Source organism: Lepidochelys kempii, chromosome 5 (assembly GCF_965140285.1).
Source record: "Lepidochelys kempii isolate rLepKem1 chromosome 5, rLepKem1.hap1, whole genome shotgun sequence".
In the NCBI taxonomy this organism is placed as follows: domain Eukaryota; kingdom Metazoa; phylum Chordata; order Testudines; family Cheloniidae; genus Lepidochelys; species Lepidochelys kempii.
In genome coordinates this window covers 89,165,658-89,189,433 of record NC_136384.1, presented here as the reverse complement: position 1 = coordinate 89,189,433, position 23,776 = coordinate 89,165,658, and the positions used below count along the sequence as shown (strand labels likewise).

The window sequence follows — 23,776 nt, the reverse complement described above, 5'->3', positions numbered from 1 at the left end:
AATGTTAACTTTTTTCCTGTTATCAGTAACTGGTAATTTTATCACTGAATATTATTTGAAAATATGTACTGTGGTATTGGTAGTATGTATAATATGGAGTAGTTGGGGCGATTAGTCCTTAACTTTGAGCGTTATTATTGCATTCATCTTTTAAAAACTTTGGGTGCCTTGGAGCAAAGTTTGCCATTTCTCGGTATGCAAAAGGGAATTTACTAAAATGGTTGCAGCACTTAAATGGATATTAGCACAACTGAAGGATTTAAGGACAAAGCCCTAGATTTTTGAAGGTATTTAGTTCCTAAATCCCTTTTGAACATGAGACTTAAGCTCCAAAAGCAGTTAGCCATTGCAACGCTGAGTGCAACAATGCCTAAATACCTTTAAAAATCTAGGCCTAAGTTACAGGCTAACAAAATGTAGGATTTCCAAGTTAACTTTATTTTAACTTTTTCTTTTAAAATTTCAATAGATCTCTATAATAGAGCTGATATATCCAGGCAGTATTTTGGAATGGCCAAAAGAGTTTGATTATACCTTTCTTCTCATGTATTAGACGGTGTTCAAGAAGTGGCTTATATTCATTCAAACCAGAATGTGGTTGGATCAAGCAAGGCTGAGAATCAGATGAGTAACTGGGCAGTGCGAGATGTGTTTGAGTTGAAGCAGTTTTCCCAGCTCCCTGCTAATATAGCAGTCTGCAGTGCCAAGGTAAAGAGGAGGATTTGGGAAATGTTGTTTTGTTCTATTTTTATCCTCCTTATTCTCTTTCTTCAAACTTGGTTTTTTGTTAATGGCCACCATGAATGATCTAAGACACTGATGGGAAGAGGAGGAGGAGTTTCAAGTGGAGGCCTAATAAAATAAAATACTGTGGCTACTTCTGTATTGGTCAGCTTTGAAAGTGTTGGGAACTGAGTTGAACAGCACCCTCTGCTGGTTTCTGTAAGACTGTCTCAGAAGTAATATGCTTATCTGTTTTAGAACAGAGATTGGGTACCTGAAATCTAATCCTGTGCCACATTTTCTCTGGTAATAGGACTTGATTTGAGGCCTGGAATCTTCAGTTTCTTTGGTCTAATTAATAAAGTAGCAAGTTACCAGAAAAGAAGGTTGAACCTTCATGGTATTCCAGAGGACTCCCTCACTAGGGCTGGAAAGTGTTTTAGATAGAATCACTTAAAGTCAAATACAAGTTTGCAGAAAGAGTTTATGTCAAAACGTCTACTATGATTAATTCAACTTTATGGGTCAGTGTAGTCTTCGTTAATGTAAGTCTGAAGTTGAAAATTGAACGCAAGCCTGTTGGGAGCATTTCTAACACTTGCTTAATTTGTAGTGATGAGTATGTTTTTATGCTTTACAGCCATTACATTTCATGTTAAATTACATTTGGAATAGAGATAAGCCTGAGTCTAAACTCGGATAGAGCTTCAAGTTTATGTTTCAAACCTATTGTTTGTTGGTTTTAATCTGCATTCCTGAATGCTTGGGGCATTCTGATTTGGATCCAGATTTCAGACACTTAAGTGGGAATGTTCACATCCAGGTTTTTGGTTTGGGGGTTCATGTTTAATTTGGACTTAGATGGACACCATCAATTTATCTATTTGAAAAGATGAATCTAACCATTCCCCAGTCATTTTTTTCCATACTACAAACATTTGTAGTTCCCCTAGGCTGATCCCCAGGATGAACCACAAATGTTTGTAGCCTAAAGCAAATGTTTGGGGTACATTCTGTTTAGTCTTCACAGATGTGTTTAGCTACCATGAATAAACTAACAATCATTTAACTCAAGGTAAAAACTCTAGTCTGGATCTACATATATTAGGTCATGCCCATGCATTTCCTCATTAACAGGTGTTGTTTACACTATTGATGTAGTGTAAATAATTGTTCTATTAGCAAGGGGTGTTGAAGCAATATTATGCTGGGAAGATCAAAAAAGCCAATCAGCAATAAGTGAGATCTTTTCTATAGTAAAAGTATTTGTATTTGAATCTCTCCCCTAAATAGACCATCAGGTAAAAATGCGCAAGAATACCACAGAAAGATCCCAGCCCCTAATAGCCAGGATTGACAACATCACTAGAATGCAGGACAAATGAAAGAAAAATTTGAGGAGAGTACTGGGGCTTAATGACTCTAATGCCTGCTGTGTCTCTGATATTAGGCTATGGGATTTTAAAGGCTTTTCTGTTGTTCAAATGATTTGTTTCTCATTACACCCGAATTCAGAATTTTCATGCCCACAGGTGTTAACAAATTAATTTCTCTGATTAGCTGTCAATCGATACATTTCAAGGGTATTTGGTTTCTTAAACCAGAAGCAACAGTAACATCAATTAACTTGAAGAGATTGAAAAAGGAAGGAAAACATCAATAATGGTGGGAAAAACTGCCAGTTGACTTCATTCCCTGTTTTTACTCTGACATAAAGGCATTAATTTAGCAGTAATCGCTAGATGTCTGTTTCTTCTAAAATATAGAGCTCTGAATTTTTCGTGCTCTTCTTAAAGAGCTGCTGATGCCTTGTAGAAAACTTTGAAAAATGATCCACTTTTAGGAACAACTTTGCTGCTACTTTTTCTGTTTTCTCCTTTCCTTGTTGCTTTATTTTTAATACAAGGACTTTGTATGAAAGGCAAATTATGGTTGCTCTGGTGTTCATCTCTTTTTGCCATTTATTTTTCACTTATTCAGTCAGTTTAGGACATTGTAAGGTGCCGTGGCAAATACTGCAAAGAAAATTGTGAGGAATCAAATGAGGAATAGTCAAGAAAAGAAACATGCAAATTACTCTAGTGTTCTTAAAAACAGGTTTAAGTACTATCAGCCAAACAAAATTCTTAATGAAAAAATCTTGTGGAGTCATGGGGAGTTTCAGGTATAATCCTGGTAGAGTTTTTGGTATGCTCATTTTATTCTCATAGTTCTCAAAACAAGGTTAGCCCTGGTCTACACTGGGTGCGGGGGGATCGACCTAAGATACACAACTTCAGCTACACAAATAGCGTAACTGAAGTCGACGTATCTTAGGTCGACTTACCTGGCCGTGAGGATGGAGGCAGGTCGACCACTGTTGCTCCCCCATCGACTCCGCTTCTGTCTCTCGCGAGCTGGAGTTCCGGAGTCGACGGGGAGTGCGTTCGGGGATCGATTTATCGTGGCTAGATGAGACGCGATAAATCGATCCCCGATAGATGGATCACTACACGCCGATCCAGCGGGTAGTGAAGACCTGCCGTTAGAAGATTTGGACAGAACAACTGAATGCCCTCATGAAAGCTTTGACTCTGCTCTTCAGAAGCACTGTCTTGGCATCTGTTTACAAGAAGTTTCCATATGCATTAATGTTCTCTTCGATTTCTATGTTCACACTCCTTAATATGATTTTTTTTTTAATATAGGGATTTTTTTGTGATCTCCTGTAGGTCTTAGTCCTCTCAGCTGATGCCTCCCTCATGTACAACATAGCATGAAAATATCTGCAGTGTGTTATATTTTACCTCTGTCCTTTTAAATATCTGATCCGGTTTTATTGTTTTTTTTTGGGGGGGTAGGGTTTTTTTGTTTTATTTTTACAGTTTCATCTTCTTTTTTTCCCCTAAGCATCTCTGGAGAAGGATTGAACATCAGAATAATCTCATTTTCTTTCCTGTAGTGGATCAGTCTCTTCTCGTGGGCATTAACAAAATATCCCTTCCTATTCCCTTTTCCATGCCAACTTCATCATGTTAAATTAATGTTTTTTATAATATGTGTGTAATGTTACACTTCCAACTTTGTAAAGCTGAAATTTATAAACACATTTCAGAGATGATAGAAAATAGTTATATCTCTGAAAGAAAGGGATACAAAAATATTAAAAGATGTCTGACACACTAAGGGAATGGCCAACTGAAGTAGCTGAATTTTAGAGCAAGAAATAAAATGCTTGTGGAAAACTAGGCTTGATTGGAGATATTTCTTTATTTCTGACACCCTTGAGAAAATTAAATTGAAGGTGGAGAATAGTATACGTTATGAGTAGGGCTGTCAAGTGATTAAAAAAATGAATTGCAATTAATTGTGCGATTAATCGCACTGTTAAACGATAATAGAGTACCATTTATTTAAATATTTTTGGAGGTTTTATATATTTTCAAATGTATTGATTTCAATTATAACACAGAATACAAAGTGTACAGTGCTCATTTTATATACATTTTGATTACAAATATTTGCACTGTAAAAACAAAAGAAATAGTATTTTTAAATTCACCTAATGCAAGTACTGTAGTGCAATCTCTGTATCATGAAAGTTGAACTTACAAATATTGAATTATGTACAAAAAACCCTGCATTCAAAAATAAAACAATGTAAAACTTGAGAGCCTATAAATCCACTCAATCCTATTTCTTGTTCAGCCAATTGCTCAGATGAACAAGTTTGTTTACATTTCAAGGAGATAATGCTGCCCGCTAAAGATTCATGCTTCAACCACCATTCCAGAGGACAGGCATCCATGCTGATGACAGGTTCTGCTTGATAACAATCCAAAGCAGTGCAGACCGAAGCATATTCATTTTCATCATGAGAGTCAGATGCCACCAGCAGAAGGCTGATTTTCTTTTTTGGTGGTTCAGGTTCTGTAGTTTCAGCGTCGGAGTGTTGCTCTTTTAAGACTTCTGAAAGCATGCTCCACACTTCGTCCCTCTCAGATTTTGGAAGGCACTTCAGATTCTTAAAGCTTGGGTCGGGTGCTGTAGCTATCTTTAGAAATCTCAATTTGGTACCTTCTTTGCATTTTGTCAAATCTGCAACGAAAGTGTTCTTAAAATGAATAACGTGCTGGGTCATCATCTGAGACTACTATAACATGAAATATATGGCAGAATGCAAGTAAAATAGATCAGGGGACATACAGTTCTTCCCCCAGGAGTTCAGTCACAAATTTAATTAACAGATTATTTTTCTAATGAGCGTCATCAGCATGGAAGCATGTCCTCTGGAATGGTGTCCGAAGTATGAAGGGGCATATGAATGTTTAGCATATCTGGCATGTAAATGCCTTGCAGTGCTGGCTACAAAAGTGCCATGCTAACACCTTTTCTCACTTTCAGGTGACATTGTAAATAAGAAGATGGCAGCATTATCTTCCGTAAATGTAAAAAAACTTGTTTGTCTTAGTGATTGGCTGAACGAGAAGTAGGACGGAGTGGACTTGTAGGCGCTAAAGTTTTGCATTGTTTTGTTTTTGAATGCAGTTATGTAACAAAAAAAATCTACATTGTTAAGTTATACTTTCACGATAAAGAGATTGCACTACAGTATTTGTATAAGGTGAATTGAAAAATACTGTTTCTTTTGTGTATCATTTTTACAGTGAAAATATTTGTAATCAAAATACTAATATAAAGTTAGCACTGTACACTTTGTATTCTGTGTTGTAACTGAAATCAATATATTTGAAAATGTAGAAAAACCTCCAAAAATATTTAATAAATTTCAATGGTATTCTATTATTTAACAATGCGATTAAAACTGTGATTAATCGTGATTAATTTTTTTAATTGCAATTATTTTTTTTGCTAATTGTGTGAGTTAACTGCGATTAATCAACAGCCCTAATTATGAGTCAAGACAATATGCTGTAAAAATATTTACATATTAAATAAAAATATAAAAAAATAAAAAAAAATAAAAAAATGAAAAATATTTATCCTGGGAGTTTTCTTCAGATTATATTATATCATTCTTTGATTAACCCAAAACATGAATTAGTATATGAATGCTCTATAGCAAGAATTCAGCCAAATGCAAACTGGAAAAACTATAGCTAATAATATGGTAACTGGATAAACGTGACTGCAGCAAAAATCAATCAACAGAGGCAAGAAAAGCTTAGTATACACAAAAAGAAAAGAAGTACTTGTAGCACCTTAGAGACTTTCCACTGAATGCATCCGATGAAGTGAGCTGTAGCTCACGAAAGCTTATGCTCAAATAAATTTGTTAATCTCTAAGGTGCCACAAGTACTCCTTTTCTTTTTGCGGATACAGACTAACACGGCTGCTACTCTGAAACCTGAGTATACACAGACACTTTTCATTCATGTACTGTATAATCAGAAATATTCTGAATGTGAATGGGCTTATCAATCCTGCGTACCTGAGAAGTAAAGAAGGGATTAATGCATACATTAAAAAGCAGAAAGTGGATTGGATTACAGCTGGAGTGAATTACAGAAATCATGAAGGCTGCTCCCTTAGTGGAGAGATGGGTGGCTTGGGAGAAGGAGCTGTGCTGTGAGCAGCCGGATGGGCTTATGGGCTATCCCACCTGTTCAGGAAGATGAGTTCCTGAATAGTAAATAGACTTGAAAGGGCTTAGTTGTAGCAAGCTTGAGTCTTATTATTTGTTTGAGATACACCAAGCTGTTCTTTGTTTTGTGTTTTTTCTAACCTACACTTAATGTGAAAGGGCTTGATTTAGCCTTTTAAAGTGAGCAACTGTAACTCAACATTTACAATAATGAATGGCTAAAACATATCAAACTATTGAAATTTAGAATCTGTCATAACATTCTTAATATAAAGACTAAAATCTGAAATTAAAAAAAAACAGCTTGAAGATTTGAGTCTTCTTTCCCAATTTTAAAAGTAATAAAACTAATACAATTAAATATACACTACCTGTCCTAAAAAAGAAATAGAGAATAAACTTTATCCAGATTTGCAATGACTATACTTCATCCAATGTTTCTTGGTATAAATATAAATATTTAAAGCCAAACTAAATTCTGTTTCTTGGACACTAAGGTCTTAGAAGGCAAACTATTTTGAATGTCTTTTGGACAGAGCAATGGTCGAGTCCAACAAAATTCTAATAATCAGATAGAGGCAGGAAGGACTTTGGACTCTATAACACACAGTGGATCTCTTATTGACCATTCCAAAATTGAAAGCATAGAAGACAGCAGGTACTCTAGAGTCTGAGCATGAGCCAAAATAGGTAGAAGAAGCAGGAGGCAAGATGGTAATTGTCAATCCTCCAATCCTTGGAAATGAATTTGACTCCCTCAGTGCTCCTTTATGTGGTAGAAAATTATGTTAATTTCTGGATTACTGCAAGAAAACAACAGTAAATGTTTCTTTGATCATAGTTGGATTACACCCTAGGCACTACTAAAGATTCTGTTAACCACCTTTTACCATCCCTCACACTGATGCAAGTCTGAGAAGATTGGGAAAAGTACACATCATCTCACAATAGTTCTGGGGACCTGTCAAGACAGGAAAAGGAACTTAGTATAAACACACATTGAAGCTCAGAGCGATGAGGATCTATACTAGCATGATACCATCTGAAAATATCTTCCAGCTATCTCAGCTGCAGTAACAGTAATTTACACAAACAAACAAGATTGGACCACAAATCTACAGCTAGGAAGGCATAATTCTCCTAAGTGGAGATGGTGGTGGAGCAGCGGATCTTGCTGGAGATCAGAAGATACTGTTGATGGTATAATATGGATTAGTGATGCATGTCAGGCCAGCCTGTTTAACTTAAAAGCATAAGTATTTGAAGGATGAAGTTGAAGGAAAAGGTATTACTATGACAGTCACCTCAATGATCCTTACCTCTAGACACCTTCCACTACAGTAGCTCACTTGAAGAGATGAATTGAGCTTCCCCTTATTACAGGCAAGCCTGGGTGTCCTAAAGGTTAAGGTGTGATGTGGTTGGGATGTTGCTGTTCAGGGGTTATGATTAAATATCCTGAAATCTCATTGTGTGTTTGTAGCCAGCATATTGGACTCATTGGACAAACAAATCATTTTCTGTCACACACATACTAATAAAAACACCTTATATCTGAAGTTGTCCATATGGAAACTCAACTTAGTAGGTTCTCTTTCATGTCCTACCAGGTTGTCTTTTGATTGGCCATATTAACAAGCAGTAGAATCTGATGCTCTATCAATAGAAAACTTTACCTCTTACATCTTTCAAAAAGATAACTTTATGTTAAAAACCACTTCCACAGATCTCAACAGCTTGTTATTCTGTGAACTTCCCAAAAACTTCAGTGTTCCATACCCCTGAGCAAAGCGCTTTAAAAATATAGAGATCACTAAAGTCTATGGAAAGGCTTTGGCTTTGCTCCTCTCCTCCCAATAGTGGAGACAAAAATGTGCCCAGCTCTCTGAGAGCACAATGATGCAAGGCATAGATGGGAAAATCTCACCAGGCTTCAGGATTCTAACGACTTGATCCACAGTCTCCTGGGTTCAAAGGTCATCTAGCAAAAGAAAAATCCACAGCTGCCCCTTGCTCCAATGTTCGCATCTTCACAAAATAAGCTGTCATTTATTTAACAATAGATGCAATTTAAGATAGGCGGGTTTCCCCATCCATAGAACTGGTCTGAATGAAGAAGGTTCCTCTTGAAGTAAATAGTTTTCCTGTTAATTTTTCCACACCTTACTGTGCTTTGCCCATCCTCAACTAATTTAATGGGATCCAGAGGGCCCATCATCTTCAGCATTTGTTTCCATAAAAATGATTCATAGTTCTGTTGTCAGTGCATGAACAACCACAGACTTGCTTCAAATATTGACATTATTACAAGGGGAGTTTACCTACGTTAATAATGTGTCACCATATGTTACAAAGAAAACCTGTGCTTGTATTCTCTGCCAGGGGGTGATATCAGATGGAAAGGAAGTATATTCAAATGGAAAAAGTTTCTGAAGGGGGAAAAATATTCAGTGCAAAGGAAGCAGTGGATTGGATAGCGTGTTCTTCTGTAGCCATCATTTTAGAAAAGATGAAGAACCCAGGTCAGTCCCCGCCTCACTGATTTCAGCCTTACTAAAGACAAGGACCAAAAGTCATGACAGCTATGCAAATAACAAAACCAAGCTTTTACACATTCCTCCAGGAGTGAGGTAAATAGTAGGGAGAAAATATAGGTGATCACATATTTCTTCAGAGCTGACATGCCCACTAAATATTTGCACAGTTTGCATTTCCATTTCTCTTATGCACAGGGTGACTAAAGACTGTAGCAGCCTAGCAGATTTTCAGTGGTGGATGTTTGATTTATTTCCCTTAATATTCTTTTGCTTTTTTGGACTCTTATTAGTGAACTTTTTTTTTTTTTAGTTAAACATAAAAGAAATAAAAGCTTCCCAGAGCCAAGATGAAATGTCCTCTTCTGCTGTTTCCAGTCTATTCTGAATTGAATGTCTGGATTCCATAATTAATTCCCTAATTAATTTCAGTGTTAATTGGCAAAAACAGTCTACATGAAAATTCAAAAGTAGAGGGGTCTGGGATGGCCTTTCTTTAGCTCTTTTGAAGCTGATTTTTACTTTTATTTTTCTGAAAGGATTTTTTTTTAAGCGGGGGAAGAAGAATTTGAAGAAGGGGGAAAATTTACTTCACAAAACAATTATAAAAACAGGGGCACGGCATATTTAAGTATTTTGAAAAACTGATAATATCCTACATTAGAGCTAATTTGCTCTCAAAAATGGAAATGCTTTAGTCACAAAACTTGTACTGTACCTGTGGGTTATATGGAGCTTTGGGGTTGAGGGGGGTTTTTTTGTTTTTTTTTTTCTTCCAGTCAACTGCATGTTTTCAACTTAAGTTTACTTAAAGTTTTACTGAAAAGAAATGTACAAAGACAGCCATTCAATTGAGGATTAATTACTATGGCAACTGAAATGTGGTGACTGAAAAGGGGGAGGATGTATTCTCCCCTCAACTTCCTGCCAGCTGTCATATTCAACCTCTGCGGCATGAATCCTGGCCAAAATATAGAGTGTGACCAGCTCTAAGAAACTATATCTGTATTTTTATAAATTGGTACAAGTATCACACTATAAAAGAAGACTTAATCCCCTGAATTGGATGACAGACACTTGGCACTCTTGCCAGTGTTTGACAGAGAAATAACTGGATGCTTTGTAGTAAAACCTGGATTAATGGTAAACCCCTCTTTATGTTATTGCAGTGTGGTGTAAATGAGAGAACTAAGCATGCTGTCAGTCTAGAAAAAAATGTGCCCTTTGTATACCCAATGCAGGTTTACGTGCTGCTCAGAATACTGTAAATACAAAAGTTGTGTTATTAAGAACTCCTCTTTATCGTATTTGTAGTATATTGGCATTTTTTAGATTGCTTAAACAAAGGATTTCCATCAGCTGTAGTAGATTTGATTGCAATATGTTTATACAGCTTTTTCATTCATCCAGGAAAGATAGGTTGTTTACAGCGAGTAGACATTGGGGAGATAACGTTCCATTATCCTGCCCTTTCAGGATAGGGAAGGCTATTCTGCTTTAAAATAATTGTTCCCAAATGATTGACCTGTAATGTTGTTTCGTTAAGGTTACTATTTCAACGTATTATGGAATTAACCCTTTCAGTGTAATTTTTAATGTCCTATACACACAATTTTGTAAAGCTTATAGCTGTTGGGTAGATGTTGTTCTGGGTTATCTGCAATAATCAGGAAATGTTGTTTTGAGGTCTTCTGGCTTCTAATAGAATAAGCAATTACCAACTGGTCTTGAGTTCTGAGACAAGCTAGTGGTTCTTCCCCTTTTTCAACAACAACAATGGTTATGATGATTGATTTGTGGTTAGGTTTTCTGATGTACTAAGGCGATATGTCACTTGAATGAATTAATCCTGTTAACCAGCTAAAAAGGGGAAAGAAATTGCTGCTGCCCCTGAAAATATGTTCTCTCCATCTGACTGGAGAAGAGGCAGTGAAAATTGTGCAGAGCAGAGAGACATCTGTCCTTGGTTGACCTGGTAGCCTATTATGAGCACTTCCCAGTTCCAAGCTTGAGATCACAATTTCAGGAATGGTGTCTCAATCTATGGCTGATCTGAAGTTGAACATGCCAGAAAGGCAGAACGTTGAATGTCGCATGGAAGGCAAGGAAGTAGAAAAGCTGTGTATTGCTCTGAGGACTTCTGCCTCATCTGGACTAGTTTGGGCTGTTCCTGTCCGGACTAAAGAATGTTTCACCTCTGTAGTTGATGGGAGCATTCTTGTTGGACAGTTACAGGTAAGTCTAATTGAGGAGTAGTGATTTTTTTTAACTGATGAAAATACAAAGTAGTAGAATGCTGGCCCCTGTATAAACTAGTCTAGTGTAAATGGAGAGTATGGCTGTATATAGACTGATATTGTGATGCCTGTCTTGGATGTTGGCAGAATCTGTTGATATCTGGACCATAGCCATATAAAAAGGAACTGGGGCTAATATTATGGGAAATGGAATCAAACCCAGTCCCTTCACAGAGAGCCACTTGCTTTCATTGGTTTTTCTCAGCGCAGTTCCCAAACAAAGAGTTAAAAAATATGAATGTTTCAGAGGACTTCAGTTAACAACCAAAATTTCTTCATCACTAGCTATCTCCCCACTCAGTTAGAAGGGGGCAAAGGTGACAGTTTATCACCTTTGTGCCTCACTGGTCCCTGCAGTAACTAGAGGCTGGCTCAAGTTCCAGCCAAAGTTAGAATAGCCTCAGCGATGCTGCAATATGTGCCATTTGATAATTGCTCCCAAGGGGCTGTTACACTAGCTGGGGGATCACTTGAGCAACAAAACATTCCAGCCCCATCCATACCCTCAACCATTTTCCTGAAATGTCTTCTACAGTGTGGGGCAAATGGTGGTGACATAAAGCTGGTTATACTAGCTCTTTGACATCTAAGGAATCCTTATCAGCTCAGTAAGGGAAGCTTTCTGCCTGCTTTGCACCACAGAGGGGCTGAAATAAGGCCGGGGTCTGGTCCTTACTGTTGTTGGGTTTTTTTTATTTTTTATTTTTATCGTTAAATCTTTAAGGAAGTCTTGGAAGTAATTTAGTCCCTCAGTACATTGTAATTTAGAGTTCTGTTGGTTTCTTCATAGTGTGAAGAATATACTTCTATTAAAAGGATTCCGCTGATTGAACTCTGTGGTATTATGAAATATTAATTATATGGGGACAGACTCAGAACCCTTTGCTCACACTAGTGAGCAAGTGCTCTAATTGACTTCAAAAAGTCTATCACAGAATTAGGTCTGATAATGGATGTGAAATTGCAGGGAGTTGGTTTCCTTTTGGAAGAAATTAAGTTGAGGAATTGAATATTGGGGTTTGTAATTACATTAAGAACCTTCCTAATATTCTGTATTACAAGTACAACAGATGAAAACAATTTTAGCAGCTTTTTTTTAACATGTAATTTTAGTCCCCCTTACTTAAAGACAATGATAACTTCATGAGCCATTTTAAACATAATCCTTACCGTTTGTATCTTGAATATTGTGGGGACAGACACCTTAGATTAGATAGACACTAACACTTGTAATTACAGTATTATCTTCATATTTGATGAACTGTAGATAAAAGAACAATTCTGCTTTCAGACTACCAGATGTGAGGCAAGTGTATTATGGTATAACAGTAGCTGTTCCATGGTTCTTGATGAAGCTAGCTATATTGTGATCTTGGCTGTATGGGTATCGTGTTGAAGAGGAACTAGATAATGCATATGATCCGTAAGGAAGAGTGATCCTGACTACATTATTATTTGAGCAGCTTCTTGCTTGCAGAGTAGTGGAGTTTCTTAGAGAGAGAGCCTTTCTTCATGCTTATCTGTCTGGAAGTGGGTGGTAGAAAAAACCAAAAATGAAGTGAACAAGAGTAATCTAAAGTTGCAGATTTCATATGTTCTAGCAAATACAGAAAACATACCCAAATACAGTGAAAACTGTGGATAAGAAAGTTTCTTAAAAAGTATAATGAAAGGTGGCAACAACTCGTATGTAATGTGAGAAAAGCCACTGGAAAGAAAAGCAGAGGAAATTTTTAAGGAGTGGAAAAAATGGAAGTAAACAGACTATTTGGGACTGTGAATGAGTCCCATTGGAAAATTCAGTGGTCCAAAGTCTGTGGACCTTCAGGACATGGTGCAGGCTCCATCTGTTCTGTCAGTTTTTGAAGGGATTGGGGTTAGGCATGAGGCAGAATGGGTATTTGCTTGTTGTTTTGTTGTGAGTAGATGTTAACGAGACAGTCCGACAGGATTTCTCTACTATATTTCATAATTTTGTATGACTGATGGCAGTGCACCTAGAAGTTTGAATAGTTACAGTTTTGTTTGTTTTTAGAAATGAAAATAATTAGATAATGAAACTGTACAAGATATGCATCCTGCGTATCTGGGGGCAGTGATTTCATGTGTCCTTTAAGGAAGAAACTAGATAACACTGCTCTGGCTATGAAGGGGGAAAGATGCACAGTGGAAATGATAGCTGGAAGCCTGAATGTTGCAAGAAAACTGCTTCAGGGTGATAGTTTAGGTGGGTGAAGAGGCAATAAGTTAGAGAGAGAAAGAGCCTCAGACATAGTATATTTATGCTGAAGTACTTTAACGTGAAGTCCCACAGTTTTTGAAGGATATTCATTGTCATTGAAGCAGCCTGGAGAAATGAGGAATTGCCACAGGGTTCGAAACTATCTAGAGATAATTCCCATTGCACAATCACCCATTTAGCTTAATGTGTCCCTACAGCACATGTTCATGTAGAGTACCATCCCTGATGCCCCCATTTGTAGTCTGTTCTGACTCCAGCACTAGCAATCTATAGCAGCAATTCATTTTGCAGCCAGATTGACTCAGTCATAGGTGAGGAGGGAGCTGAATTGGCCCCCACACTTATTTGCCTGAGGTTCCATAACATGTAGGGCCAGCCCTGCTTGGTGTACAATAGCGTGCCCCTTGCAAGAAGCAAGTATATGAAAGTTGTATGCCTTCAAAAGAGAACATGGATATGATCGCAGAAAATAATTGTTTACTATAGGCCTGTTATACATTTTAAAATTGACTTTGGTATTTAGATTATCACACATTGCTAAAATATGTCTGTCTGGTTGAGGATTGAAGATAGAATGTCAAGCTGGAAGCAATGACTATGAAGTCACCCCCTTTGTATCTTTGTATTTAATGCCCCAGTTTCACTCATTCTTACATTTGTCCCTTCCCTTCTGAAAATACATGTGAACGTAAGGATTGAGTGAAGGCTGTGGAACTTGAAATATGCAGATGTTGCTGTTTTTGCTGGGCCTTTGAGAGTTTTCAAAACACATACACACATCCACTTATCTTCCTATCACAAAAGACAATTTTCTCTATTCATTCTTCATTTTCTATGTATGTGTCTTCTTCTCAAACTTATAAGCAAGGTTTTGGTCTTTGGAAAATTGATGTATGGTATGTTTTGAATACTCTATGCAGAAGAAGTGGAATATGAAGAGGTCAAAATAACTGCTTTCTCAGGAAGTATTTTTAATCAATGACATAGTTTAAAGGTTGTAGAGCACTTAAAATAATTCTCCCTGACCTTCCCCAGTCTTTCTTTGCTGGTGCAGCACAGGGAAGTCTCTTTACAGCAGGTACTGTTGCACAGTCATGGAAGAGATAGTGAAACAAGAGGAAGGTGAGAAGGGAGGAATGACTGAGTTGCCATATGCACCTTTCCCCACATTTAACTGGGGCCTCACAATCGCATTTAATTGTGCATACAGCAGCTCTCAGTTTGAGATGTCTGTCTAAACTCAGTTTCTTATCCTTAACCCTCACATTTTTTCAGCACATGGCTGATACTTTCCAGTTCCTTAAGGTTTATTTCGTTAAGTTAACTTTATAGGATGCAAAAATATTGGCTGATACTTGAATTGGTAGATAAAGGGCTTTCATCTCTGACACTGGACTTTACTCTGTAGGGTTTTGTTTGAAAATATATTGTCAATCTTTAGTGATTCAATTTAGACTACATATGGCAGATTTTCCTCTGACAGAGCGTGGACAACTGTGATGAACTAGACTGAATCTAGTCAATTGCAAGTAAATAATTTCTTGCTTTCGGTGCTACAGAGGCAACATTACTTTGCCATGGCACTGGACCTATCCCCTAATATATTGGTTTCAGAGGAAGGAAAATGTGAGAAGTGTAATAAAAAAAAGAGAGGGTTTCAAATAATTTAGCACAGGTGCAACTAATTTGATGGAGGACAAATAAGCCTATGATCAATTATTTAAGGGAAGCTTTAATCTTTTGGTTGGTAGTGCAGTTACATGCCCTGCAAATACATGTTGCAGCAACACCGAACTTATTGACCTCATCAGAAGAGTGTCAATTTGCCACTCTGCTGGTTGCTTTCTTTTTCAAAAATATGTATTGGATTGAGAGCAAAAGACAAAGTAAATACATTTAAGCAGACTAATTAGAAAATGTGGTAAACTGTACATAGGAAAACTTTTTAACATGGAAGTATCATATCTCTGAATGATAGTGTATTGATTGACCAGAATCCTCATGAGTTTCCACATTCTGTCTTCAGATGTGTTTCAAAATATTTTGCACATCATCATGTATTTGGAATTTTTAAGCATATGCATTTTCTTTCAAATAAATTGGGAAAAATGGTTGAACACATTACTTCAGATCCAGGTGTTGTCTGGAATCCTAATCCTGGGGAAAAGAACCCAGGCTGTGTATGGCAAAACATTTGAAAGTTTGTAGATACTTATTAACTCTTGCTTCTGGTTTAATGCAATAGAATGCCACTTCACATTTCATTACACCACACTACCCAAAAGTCACATGCACAAGTCAGCAGTAGTCTTCCCACTTTTCAGCAAAGATCTAAAAGATTGGGAAGTGAGGACTTATCGCTAAAGTTTTGTTACTCTTTCAAAATAGCCAGCAGCATATTTACTAGTTTTATTATACAGTAGTATTAAAAAAATCAGAACTAAACTACATGCACAAAATATGACTTGTGATACAGGATTCTGGCTTTTTTATTGTTTTGTTCATTTCTTCACTTGGTCACAGAATTCAGTAATGCATAATGGGTCTCCCATTCACTAATGTGAATTGGTATGGTTCTACTGGTTTTTATAAGGTTTTAATATAGTGATATAAAATATGCTTGCCTAGATAAGAATTTGCTAGCCCATTTAAAAGATTTTTCTCCTATGGGCTTACATAAGAATGGCCATACTGGAACAAACCAGTGGTCCATCTAGCCCAGTATCCTGTCTACTGACAGTGGCCGGTGCCATATGCTTCAGGGGGAGTGAACAGAACAAGGCAATTTATCAAGTGATCCATCCCCTGTCATCCACTCCTAGTTTCTAGCAGTCAGAGGTTTTAGGGGACACCCAGAGCATGGAGTTGCATCCCTGACTATTTTAGCTAATAGGAACTTATGTAATCCTTTTTTGAACCCAGTTATACTTTTGGCCTTCACAACATCCCCTGGCAATAAGTTCCAAAGCTCGACTATGCATTGTTTGAAGAAGTACTTCCTCATGTTCGTTTTAAACCTGCTGCTTATTAATTTCACTGGGTGACCCATGATTCTTCTGTTCTGTAAAATAAATAACATTTCCCTGTTCACTTTCTCACACCATTCATGATTTTATAGACCTCTATCATATCCCTCCTTTTTTGTCTCTTTTCCAAGCTGAACTGTCTCAGTCTTTTTAATCTCTCCTCATATGGGAACTTCCATATGCATTTTTGTTGCCTTTCTCTGTACTTTTTCAATTCTAATCTCTCTGCTTTTGAGATGTGGCGAATAGAATTGCATGCAATATTCAAGATGTGGGCGTACCATGGACTTCTATATGGCATTATGATATTTTCTGTCTTAGCATCTGTCACTTTTTCCTAATGGTTCCTAACATTGTTAGCTTTTTTTTTACTTCTGGTGAACATTGAGCAGATATCTTCAGAGAACTGTCCACGATGACTCTAAGATCTCATTCTTGAGTGATGACAGCTAATTTAGACCCCGTCATTTTGTATCTATGGTTGGGATGATGTTTTCCACTGTGCGTTATTTTGCATTTATCATATCATTGAATTTCATCTGCTATTTTGTGGCCCATTTTTGTGAGATCCCTTTATAATTCTTCTCAGTCAGCTTTGGGCTTAACTGTCTTGAATAATTTTGTGTCGTGTGCAAACTTTGCCGCCCCCTTTTCCAGATCATTTATGAATATGTTGAACAGCACTAGTCCCAGTACAGATCCTTAGGGGATGACACTATTTACCTCTCTACAATGTGAAAACTGACTGTTTATTTCTACCTTTTGTTTCCCATCTTTTAACCAGTTACTGATCCATGTGAGGACCTTCCCTCTTATTATATAACCTCTTTATCCCATGACTGCTTACTTTGCTTATAAGAGCCTTTGGTGAGGGATCTTGTCAAAGGTTTTCTGAAAGTCCAAGTACACTATATCAGCTGGATCACCTTGGTCCACTTGCTTGTTGACCCTCTCAAAGAATTCTAGTAGATTTGGTGAAGAATGATTTCCCTTTACAAAAGCCATGTTGACTCTTCCCACACATCTTATATTCATCTAGGTATCTGGTCATTCTGTTCTTTATTATAGTTTCAACCAATTTCCTTGCTACTGGCCTGTAATTGACAGGCTCGCCTCTGGAACCTTTTTTTAAAATGATCATTGCATTAGCTATCCTCCAGTCAGCTGGTACAGAGGCTGATTTAAGTGATAGATTACATGCCACAGTTAGTAGTTCTGTAATTTCATATTTAAGTTCCTTCAGAACATCTGGTCCTGGTGACTTATTACTGTTTAATTTATAAATTTGTTCCCAAACTTCTTCTATTGACACCTCAATCTGGGACAGTTCCTCAGATGCATCTTCTAAAAAGAATGGCTTAGGTGTGGAAATCTCCTTCTTATCCCCTGCAGTGAAGACAGATGCAACAAATTAATTTAGCTTCTCTGCAACAGCCTTGTCTTCCATAAGTGCTCCTTTAGCACCTTGATCATCCAGTGGCTCCGCAGATCATTTATCGGGCTTCCTGCTTCGAAAAAATTACTTAGTTTTTTATTTTGCTACTTGCTCTTCAAATGTTTTGGCCAGCCTAATTATACTTTGACACTTGTCTTGCCAGAGTTTATGCTCTTTTCTGTTTTCCTCACTATGATTTGACTTCCAGTTTTTAAATTGATGTGTTTTTGTCTCTAACTGCCTCTTTTATTCTGTTTTAGCCGTGGTAGCATTTTTTGGTCATCTCACTGATTTTTTTTTTTTTTTTTTTACTGTTTTTTAGACATGTCTTATTCCAAAGTCAGAGTATTCTATAGAGTATTGTAAGTGAGCATGGCATTTTACAAACATGATGGTCTCTGTACCAAGGAGTTTGCAATCTTAAAGTCCAATCTATAAAAGGATATGATTGTATCAAGTCCCATGCAGTTCAATCCGTCTTTGCAGGAATGGTGTGTAATTCAGATGTATACAATATATGAGATAATGCAAAGGAAAGAGGCCAATGGTGTAATGTCAGCATGGAATTTGGCCTAGAAGGACTTATAACAAATGATGTGGGTTTGAAGGTGGAGCGGAAAGGTCCTTGAGGAACAAGAAGAGGGCAGCTGTTGAAAGGAAGTTGCTGGCATGAAATAGGCTTGAAGCAGAGGGTAAGAGAAGAAGCCAAACAGCCGTTAAGAGAGTGGACTGGAAAGAACATCAGCAATGTGAGAGTAAAAAAGGAGGAAATGAGAGTAGGCTTGATGAGAGTAATACATAGAAATCCAATTCAAAGCACAGAAGAAAGGAGCAGCCAAAATGTTCCTGTGAAGTTTTTGGCTATTTTAACAGTAATTACAATATGAAAAATTGATATTTGGAAGTAAACAAACAACAAAAGAATTTTTCAAATTATGTCAAATGATTCATGAAATATTTTCACTTACCTACGTGCAAAACATACTGCTGCATTTAGGCCTTATCTCAGCTATAATTGAAGTCCATGGTCTTTGGATAAGGCCCTGAGAGAGTTTGAAGATTTCTTAAGAAAAGCTACACTATAACCCTCTGTTCTTGCCTAAAAGTTCATGTTGGTCATTTTTGAAAAGTGTTATTCGGGTTTAGACTTGGGTTTGAATTTGATAAAATCATGAACATTTTCATAAATTCAAATAATGCCAGTAGTTCTGTATCAACATAAGTTGGTGGTGGGTCCATTTCACCAGTTGGCTTTTGTCCAGAAGACTGAATTAAGACATTCAAATGTAATTCATAGTTGCTTTAGGCTTCCACTAGCATTAGCTCTTGGGAAATGGTGTTTACAGTAACTTTTTCTACCTCCATGCAGAAACCGTGACCAGTTAATTTGGGCAGGATAAGAGTTTCACAAACTTTTGTAAACACACTTAAAAGTTTTTGTCCTTTTTAGAATTACAGATGCCATTTGTGAGAGTTTATTTACAGTAAGCAGTATGTTTTTACAGTAATTCTGGTTCTTTGCAAAGACTAGCAAGTTTATGACTTTTAGTGTGTTTACAGGATTTGGCTTTTTCCCAAAGAGAGAGATTTTTAATCTTTTGTGTTTGAACAGATGTGTAAACCAAAGCATTGCTGCCTCATCTATTCCATGTTCTCTAATGAAAGGAAATAAATGGATGAAAAATTAGGGAGTTATAAAATACTTTTAAGGAAGACATTGACATGACTAGACTAGTACTGTACACCAGCTATGTTTGTTTGCATTATTTTAAATTATATAATTTTAATATAACTCCTGATTCCCTGAGGAAGAAAGATGAATACTAGACATTTTCTGAGAGCATTCTTTCTACTGTAAATATTTTGCATTTAAATATCTGACCCATCAAAATAATTTATTTTGAAGCTAACCTTTAGGCTTTCTATTAAAATGTATTACAAATTTTAAATTAAAATTCTATAGCCATATGTATTCAAACAATAATTATACAATATGTAAATATTTTAAAATATACACAGAGTAAGATTTTAAAAATATTTGTAATTTATTAGATGTTGTTTATAATTTGTCTGTTTGCTGAGTAATATCATTATACAATTCCCTTTGAGAACTGAAGACCTTGTTTTTTTAACATAGTTAGAGCCTTGACTTCAGTTTTGGTAGTCTATGTAAGAGTTCACTGCAGCATTGATGATGATTGGAGTTGTGCACTTATCTTGCCAAAGTAAAAGTTTAAATCTTTGGTCTCTTAATTTGTTTATCTTCATTGTCAAAGCCTCCCCGTCCATGCAAATTGGGTCTGTATTTTGCCAAAGTAATATAATGAGAACAGATGTGAGATCCTAGGGTCTAAGAACACTGCAAACAGTCCCATGGAAGTTAGGAAATTGGCACGCATCAAATAAAAATTGATTGAAAATCAAACTTGGGTATTAAGTAGTTGAAAATTCTGCACAGGGCAAGTATACATGTAACAAAAACATTAATAAACAGAAACTAAGTGGAAATTCAGATGGTCCATGTAATCTTGTGAAATGACGCAAGACAGAAATGAGGATGTATTTGAGTCAATACAATAATTTTAATGTGTGAATAGGTTCTTTGTATTCTGATGCAGGTTCCAACTGAGATTGGGACCCCATTGTGCCAGGCATTGTATTAGCATTTAGTGAAAGATTCAGTGTATTTATCCTCACTACACTCTTGTGAGGTAGGGAAGTGCTATTATCCCAGTTTTACAGGTGGGGAACTGAGATACAGTGACTTGCTCAAAGTCACAAAGGAAGTTTGTGACACATCAGGGAATTGATGTTGGGTCTCCTGAGTCCCAGGCTAGCATACTAACTGCTAGACCATGGCTAATTGTGAAATTAGAGTGATCAGAACAGAACTGCTACATATTTTAAAAAAACCCTCTTCTATGAAATATGGACAAATAATGTTTTCTATTTCTCTTTTTGTTAGAGAGAGAAGGAAACCCAAGAAGCCATATCAGCAAAAAAGAACATTAAGAGAGAACAGCAAATAAGTGACAACAGTAAGCAGTCTCACCTTTGTATTGCACATCCTGCAATCCAGAAGAAGAAAAAGGTACACAGAATAGGTCCAACTACCTTCTTGATTGGAGAGACACCCAAAAGCATTCGCAGGTGAGACTCGTAAGGTGGGAGGATGAGGAAGAAGTAGAAATTACAGAGAACTTTACTTTAGGAAGTTGTGTAATTTTTTCATTTTGTCAAATAAACTTTAGTCAGACATGGGTGGGCAAAAGCAGGGCTGGGTTATTGATAACTTTCTGTTACAAGAGCAGAAGTAATTGGAAACTTTGCCTTTATACTGTAGCTTATACAGCACACTTTTGCCATACTGGCTGAATTAAAATATACATGAATTCTTTAAAATGGCACACATGTTGTTTTTGTGTTTTCAGTTAATATTGTGAAAGTTGATAATTTTGATAATTTTCAAATTGAGGTAATTTGAGGACTTCCAACTGTATTTAGAGGGCCAAAATAATTCCAGTGCAACTTGTGTAAAGTCAATAGATTTACACCCGGAAAGGATTTTGGTCCATTTTGCTTTGGTTTAGAGCAGTGGTTCTCAATCTGCAGCCAAGCCCAATCAGCACACAGTTGCAGCCCATGTGACATCCTCAGGGCCATACAGATATTATATATATTGTGTGTATGTGGCCCACATAGCAAGTAGTGAGCAGCATACGTGGCCCACCATGGTAAATAGGCTGAGAACCACTGGTTTAGAGACTGTGCAGTACGTGCAATTAGAATCTTGTTTTTTATGGGTCCAGTTGTTAGGCAAAACTCCCATTTAAATTGCTGAGAGTTCTGACTAAGGATTGCAGATGTGGCCCCTCAAGTGCATCTGCCATACACAACTATATTATTTTCCTTAATCTGAAAAAAGCAGATCAATACCCTCCTACCTTTCTCACAAAGGTGTTGAGATTCAGTGAATATTCTCAGATAAAAACTGTTAATGTGAGTTGAGGATGAAAGTGCTTATCAGGAAATTTAAAATTAAAAAAAAAATACCTGAATGTAATTAATCTCAAAACAAGCAGTATAAATCCATGAAATTAAGAGTTAAGGTTAAATTTAAAAGTAATCCAAACACTGTTAAAGAGTGGGAAAGCAACAGCTATGCAATTATGATTGATACATATTTTGTGCTTGGTATCTCAGATTAGAAGAAACTGACTTTTAAAATGTATTTGGTTTTTTTTCATATTTTTAATGCTGTCACTGCTAGGTAGAGTTAAGATTGTTTGGGCACTTCTACGCATTTAGATTTCTTTGAAGTTTTTAACTCAGGCTAAGTGCTTCAGGAGGATGCAATATATTCTTCATACATTACAAAAAAGCTGAATCCCTGCTTTAAGTGCAAAGCTCTCCTCTTCCTTACCTATGGAAACATTCACAGTGCATCCAGAATTTGTGAAGTGGTTTGAAATCTTAGGTTGTAGATTTTATACAAGTTGTTTACTTAAAGTACACACGGTTTGCCTCTGCTTTTAAATTGACAGAAAGAGGGTAGTAACTTGTTGATATGCGAAAAGATGGTCTTTACTAGCAAAAATTGTTTTGAAATGATTGTTTTACCAGTCCTTTAACTCTGAAAAGCCTGAATTTCACTTTTTCCAGAATAGAGATGAACTGTTTAAGGATTTTACTTATTAACTAGGACTATAACTCTACGGTAAACAGTTCTTTAAAAAAATTCATTATGGAACAAACAGTCGTGTTGACAAGAGATTGATGTTCTGATTTTTGGAAAATGCATATTGCCTTTTCTAGGGGAGTGAATATTTAAAACCGTTCAAGAATGTGCAAGGTGTTGTGATTTGCTGTCTGTCAGGTGTAGTTTATGACTTGGCTATGAAAACATACTTAAGGGAAAATACATTCAGGATTTTTTATCATCTACAGGAAGTTCTTTAATTTTTAATTTAAATCTGAACAGTGTTTATTTTACAAATGGAATTTTGGCAAGTGATGAATCTATAATGTGTTTAACAGCAAGTGCCAGTGTGTGGGAGGGAAGGAAGGTGTAGTCTTCTCCTTGAGGGGGTAAGGCTTTGAATTTCTCTTTTCCTGCTAATTTGAAAATGTACCCTGACAGTAGTCTGATATTTCACTGCCAGTCAGGATGTATAAAATAAATGACTTGTTGAAAATCATAATTTTGGATTCTTAAACAAATTTGATATTCCAATTCTTGTTGAAACTTAAATGGGAATTTACAGCCATCAGTCTTGAGGCTGAGCTCAAATGGAACCACCCACAAACCATTTCAACATGTTGAATCAACATGTCATGCATTACATATCTGTGCAGATGTCATCCTAGCAGGATTCATGGTATGTGCACGGTACAATACTGCAGCTTAATTTATTAAATTGTATAAAATGAGATTTTATAGCGTGGATTGGAGACTGGCAACTGGTATTATCCAGATCTAGTCTCTTTCAGCTGAAGGGTACAAGGACTAAAAAGTTGGGTTTTTCTTAAACACAGATTCAAGTTTTCCAAAACAGGGTATTTTTCTGTGCTGCTGCTTCCCCACCCTCCCACATCTCTCTCCCCCTGCAAAATCCCAGTTTGGAAAAAGACTCATTCTAGTTCATTCTCTCTCTCCCCCACCCCTCCTCCAGTCCATCCCCCACTCCACTCCACCCTGTCCCTCCTCACTATTTAATACTAATTAGCAACATTTAAATTATAATCGCAGAGAAAAAGAAACATTGTAGCAGATGTCAAGATCTGCAAAGGAGAAAGTTCTCATAGTAACAATGGTCAAAGAGCATGCAGAAATAGAAAGGTATAGGCCATTGCTAACTAAGCAAGGAGTTGAGAGAGAGAATTTATGAAATCAGCTGAAGCAAGTGCATTATAGAAACAAGGAGGTCAATATCA

General features: G+C 36.7%; 1 protein-coding gene across 1 annotated transcript in view; it reads left to right on the top strand.

Moving 5' to 3' along the window:
• The window catches only part of LOC140911600 (DNA excision repair protein ERCC-6-like 2), a 35,483-nt gene that overhangs the window by 5,847 nt on the left and 5,860 nt on the right, over positions 1-23,776 (top strand). Inside the window, 2 exon segments of the mRNA XM_073344955.2 lie at positions 554-708; positions 20,808-20,992. Coding sequence (XP_073201056.1) covers positions 554-708; positions 20,808-20,992 — 340 coding nt within the window.